Raw genomic sequence first — 5,858 nt, 5'->3', positions numbered from 1 at the left:
GCAATAGGTGTTTCAAACACAACGATCTTAATATTTTCCAAGTATGTGATTAAGGTCAGGAGAAAGACCTAAATTAATGCTTCCTCTAAAAGAAAGATGTGCTGATCATTCTCTTTAGCAACAGTTGCCTGACCATTCAACAAACTGAAGCATCCACAGTGCCCTTTCTTTTCTGGTGGGAATGTCATGGGAGAGAGGAAACTGAAAATTTTGTTGATTTGGGGAGAAGTAAGGACAGAAAGGATTCATTTTTAGGAAAAAAAAAGATTGCTTGTTACTTCTGTTAGTTCTGAAATGACTTAATTATTTATTTTTAAATCAGCCTTCCTCAATTACCTGAGGTAAGATAAACTTGATCATGAAGGTAGGAGTGATTGAGACCCATCACTCCCATACAGTTGTTCCCAGAGTGGTAGTGCAAGACACCAGTGAGGATGCTGGACTGATGGACAAAAGGGAAAACAGGTATGCCAGATTTACCATTTTATGTCTGTTTGGGTATTTTTCTTTGATAATTTGCATGGGATTAACTAAGCGCAGACACTTGCCATCTTCTGATTTTCTTCACTCTCTATTAGTAAATTTTTAAGATTGTGTTATATTGCTTATTGTAAATATTTGGGAGATTAAAATCCGTGCTATTTCAATTTCCTTAGATAACTCATGAGTAAAATGGTGAGAAATGGACCAGAGCAACTGAGATTAATTTTTTTTTTATTTTTTTTTTTTTTGTATTCCAGCAGATATCATATAACCATGTTGTTTTGCTGTTCCCTAGGCACTGGTATCTACCTGGTGCACTTGCACGCTACAATATTAACAACAATAGTAATAAGGATGAGTAAGTATCTTTGCTGTTTCATAAAAGGAGAGTACTGCAACACTTGTTGTTTAAGCAGCAATAAAGAAGAATGATATCTGTCTAATAATGGCTTTAACAGTTATGTCATTGAACTAAGCCCAAACGAGACTGCACATACATTTTAACTTCATGCACATCAAATTTGATGGTCATTCTTAATACTACAGTTCTTGGCATTATATCTATTAATTTAAAATAAAAGAAGTTCTATGTGAATACAATAAGCAAAACAGTTTTTGAAAGCCAAATTCCTAAGTATAATGTTATCTTTACCACATTCAGATGATTCTAATAAATAAATGTGGAAGCAACAGCTATGTGCATTCTATAAGCCTATAATTTTTTTTCCTTAGAGAGAAGAAAAAGAAAAAAGAGAAGAAGAGGTAAGACAAAGTGTAATAATACTACTATATCTAAGGCATTTAATTTCTTTCCAAATATGTTTAACCTATTCTGTAACAACTGAAAATGTAAATCTGTTTCTTAGCAAGTCAGAAAAAAAAAAGGATGGAGAAACACAAAAGACCAAGGAAAAAAAGGAGAAAAAAAACCCTAAAGATAAGTCAAAGAAGAAAGAAAACAAAGAAGAGTAAGTATTTTTCATTTAAGTCCTGCTATGTTAGTCTAATAGAATTGCTTTTGGTGTAAAACCAAATCCATTCATGGGCATTCCGTAAACAAAACATTTATACTGTCCTGAATAAGTGTACAGACTGCTGTTGTTCTCCCTAGAGTAGAATTGCTTTGATTTAACTTCATATGTGGATGGCAGAAATATGCATGCATGGAACTGAACTGAAAAAGTCAATAAAGAAAAATCTCCTGTGGATTCGGATTATCCAATATTTCTTGTATAACACCAACACCGTGCAGCAAAAGATGTGCCAGCATAAAGTAATCTCTTCTGCACATAAGGGCACCTACAAGCAAGTAAATTCTTTTATGATCTAAAAGTTCATGCGTTACATCTTGCTTGGTAAATTCATAATTTTCTGGTCAAGGAAGAGAACTTATAATAGTGCAGTAGGAACCTGTAGGTTTTCATGTTCTTTGATTTCTTTATGTAAACTATACCAATGTTTCATCTTTCCCAGAGCTAGACTTTTCCCAGTGAGAAAGACATTATTTATCTCACTTATTTAAACATTAGTAGTGACATACTCATTTTATTTTTTAAAATACGATAAAATGAATTATCAAGCATGACAGTTAATTGAGTAGGAAACAATAATTTTAAAAGGCTGAAACTACCTGTATCACTATAAACTGAAGTGGAACTGCCAAGCTGATTTTGCTCAGCAAAATTTGGATTCTAAAGTTTGTGTCCCAAGTCACACCTAACAAAAAGCTTCATGTTTTCCATGCATTCAAGCAAGGAAACTTGACTTTAATAAAGACCATTTATTTTACAATAAGAATTTCTGGAATGCTTCATTTCTCAAATATTGTTATGTGATATTCTAAGTCTCTCATTACATCTCCTTTTTTTTTTTCCCCACTTATCATTTAGGAAGAAGAAAGATATTTTAATTATTGATCCAGCAGGAAATATGTATTACAACTGGTTGTTTTGCATCACAATGCCTGTCATGTACAACTGGACTATGATTATTGCTAGGTGATGTACTCATTTGATGACTACATAAAACCTCTAGCAAATCATAATATATAATTTTAAAATATTTTATTAATCACTGATTTCATACAAGTACTTAATTTTCATTTCATGGTATTGTACTTTTGTCTTTTCCTATTCAGAGCGTGTTTTGATGAGCTTCAGCGTGACTACTTAGCAGCATGGTTTATTATTGATTACATTTCTGATGCCATCTATGTTGCTGACATGTTTGTACGGACAAGAACAGGTAAATACACTCAATGATTAATTACTCCTCTGCGTATATTTGTGTCAAGTGGTTAAAAATATTCAGAATACTATTACTCTTATTATCTGTGTATCCATGATGAGATGCAATGGTGAAAAAGATATTGAGAGAGATCTCTGAAAGACTGTGGTCTGTAACTTCTAAAAATAGGAGAAACTGGTGTATTACTCAAATAATACATAAAGCCTGAGGTAAGCTAGCCATGAGATAAGCTAGATACAAGCTGTTCTGCCTGCAGCTGACTCAAACAGACAAAATAAACATGCAGTGTGGCCAGGTGAGGATTGGGGGGGTTCTGAAAAATTAACACCTAAATCTAGATTTTGTATTTAAGGAGATTCAAGTATTTGCTGGATTTTCAAGAGCACTGAGCAAGCAAGACATCCAATTAGCTTCAGCTGCAACTGTTTCTTTTCAAATCTTACCCTACATCCGGAGCTATTGAACAGATATGTTCAATATGGAACTGAAATTCCCATTTTCAAATTCCTTCTCTCATTAACCACCCTTCTTATAGTTTCTGGAGGTTTTTTGGGGCTGGGTTTTTTCAGATCTTCACCATACTGGAAAAGTGGAGAGAAAGAATCAGAACTAGAAATGTTTAATTTTCAAAGTTGTATGGTTTAGCTCAAGCTGAATCATATAGCATTAAGCTGAATATTTGGAAATAAGAAATTGCTTATTAAAAAGCAAGAGAAGTTTTGCACCATCTGGAATTTGCACCCAAAATAATTTTAAAAATAGATTTGTATTGACATTAAATGCAACACAGTTGAACTCACAACATTATTTATTATCTACAATTTGATTTCAGGCTACCTGGAGCAAGGTCTTCTGGTGAAAGAAGAACAAAAGCTTCAGGAGAAATATAAGACATCTTTTCAATTCAAATTAGATTTTCTGTCAATCATACCAACTGATCTCTTATACTTTAAGTTAGGACTGAATTACCCAGAGTTAAGAATAAACAGACTACTTAGAGTAGCTCGGATGTTTGAATTCTTTCAGCGAACAGAAACAAGGACAAACTACCCAAATATCTTCAGGATCTCTAACCTTGTCATGTACATTGTGATTATTATTCATTGGAACGCCTGTGTGTACTACTCGATCTCAAAAGCCATCGGGTTTGGGGCTGACACATGGGTCTACCCCAACACCTCCGATCCTGAATTTGCCCGTCTGACTAGAAAGTATGTTTACAGTCTTTACTGGTCGACACTGACCCTGACTACTATCGGTGAAACACCCCCTCCTGTAAGAGATTCCGAGTATTTCTTCGTGGTCATTGACTTCTTGGTTGGAGTATTGATCTTTGCTACCATTGTTGGTAACGTGGGCTCTATGATCTCCAACATGAACGCTGCCAGGGCAGAGTTTCAAGCAAGGATTGATGCTATCAAGCAGTATATGCACTTTCGGAATGTGAGTAAAGACATGGAAAAAAGAGTTATAAAGTGGTTTGACTACCTGTGGACAAACAAAAAGGCTGTGGATGAAAGGGAAGTCTTGAAGTATCTGCCAGATAAATTAAGAGCAGAGATTGCAATCAATGTTCACTTGGAAACGCTAAAAAAAGTTCGGATTTTTGCAGACTGTGAAGCTGGTCTGTTGGTTGAACTGGTTTTGAAACTCCAGCCCCAAGTGTACAGTCCTGGAGATTATATCTGCAGAAAAGGAGATATTGGGCGAGAGATGTACATAATCAAAGAAGGCAAGCTGGCAGTAGTTGCCGATGATGGAGTTACCCAATTTGTAGTCCTAAGTGATGGCAGCTATTTTGGAGAAATCAGCATTCTTAATATCAAAGGTAGCAAAGCTGGCAATCGAAGAACAGCCAATATTAGAAGTATTGGATACTCAGACTTGTTTTGTCTGTCTAAAGATGATCTCATGGAGGCTTTAACTGAGTATCCAGATGCAAAGGCCATGCTGGAAGAAAAAGGCAAGCAAATCCTAATGAAAGATGGGTTGCTGGACATCGAAGTTGCAAATTTAGGAAGTGATCCTAAAGACCTGGAAGAGAAGGTCAGCTACATGGAAAGAGCGATGGACAGATTACAAACAAAGTTTGCCAGGTTGTTGGCCGAGTATGAAGCTGCACAACAAAAACTGAAAAAGAGACTTACACAAATTGAGAAAATATTGAAGCCAGTTATAGAGCAAGAATTTACAGACTTAGAAGAAGCAGATCCATCCACAGATAAACCTGGAGTGTCAAAAGCAGAATAAACTACCAGAGGCTGACAATAAGACTTTGGGTCAAATCTTGCATGGGACTGAATACATTCATTTCTCATCTTTGTAGGATCTGACTATTAATTATGAAAAATTATCACTAATTTTCTACAAGCAGCACATATTTGGCAGGTTTTGGGAGGAAAAGGAAGAATCAAGGATGAGGATGGAAGATACCTTGCTCTGGCACGAACAGGTGGTATTATCAGTTAATGCATTACATACTCTTGACGTAACTCACTACAGCAAATGCTTTCAGTCTATATATAGTCATGTACTGGCAACTATTGAAAGTTTTGCTGACTATTTTAAGATTATTTATTTGTGTTTATTTATGGAAAGAAGGAAAGGTTTGGTAACAGTTACATTATTTGAAGTCAATACAGGCATGAACCATGATATTAAATTTATGTGTAAACAAGGACATTTTAATATCTATTGATTAATATAATGTTAATTAGGCAAGAAAAATTATATAAAGAATTAGGTATATCTACAGTGCAGACGCAAGTACTGAAGGCTGTACCATTTGGAAAATATTGTTTCATTTGGTCTACCTTGTCTGATTTCTTGAAATGTAAGCAGAACACTAGTGTATCCATAAAGCTAAAAGAGGTGTTTTTTTTTTTTTTTTTTTTTTCCGTATATTACAAAGGCTGGAATAGAGAGGGGAGAAAATATAACTTTTAGCAAGCATTGGTATGACAAATATGGATGGCTCAAAATCTAGCTGTTCTTTCCACAATAACAACAAATACGTAATATTGAAGTCTGTTCTGCTCCATGTGATTCGAGGCTGCTGAACACATAGTATCAAGTTTTTAAGGTCTGTGCTTAGAAAATAGTATATCCCTAATGTAACAGTTGTGGAT

General features: G+C 35.0%; 1 protein-coding gene across 1 annotated transcript; it reads left to right on the top strand.

The window, feature by feature from the left end:
• The first annotated feature begins 358 nt into the window (after nucleotides 1–358).
• CNGA1 (cyclic nucleotide gated channel alpha 1) lies at nucleotides 359–4,980 on the top strand. Its single transcript, XM_008942537.1, has 7 exons — nucleotides 359–492; nucleotides 779–841; nucleotides 1,216–1,245; nucleotides 1,350–1,451; nucleotides 2,373–2,480; nucleotides 2,621–2,727; nucleotides 3,563–4,980. The coding sequence occupies exons 1-7, from the start codon at nucleotides 359–361 to the stop codon at nucleotides 4,978–4,980; spliced, it is 1,962 nt and encodes a 653-aa protein (XP_008940785.1).
• Nucleotides 4,981–5,858: the final 878 nt, after the last annotated feature.

This window comes from Merops nubicus, unplaced genomic scaffold (assembly GCF_000691845.1).
Source record: "Merops nubicus isolate BGI_N331 unplaced genomic scaffold, ASM69184v1 scaffold5546, whole genome shotgun sequence".
Classification (NCBI taxonomy): domain Eukaryota; kingdom Metazoa; phylum Chordata; class Aves; order Coraciiformes; family Meropidae; genus Merops; species Merops nubicus.
The sequence above is the reverse complement of the archived record's forward strand: the minus strand, read 5'-3'. Positions and strand labels throughout refer to the sequence as shown.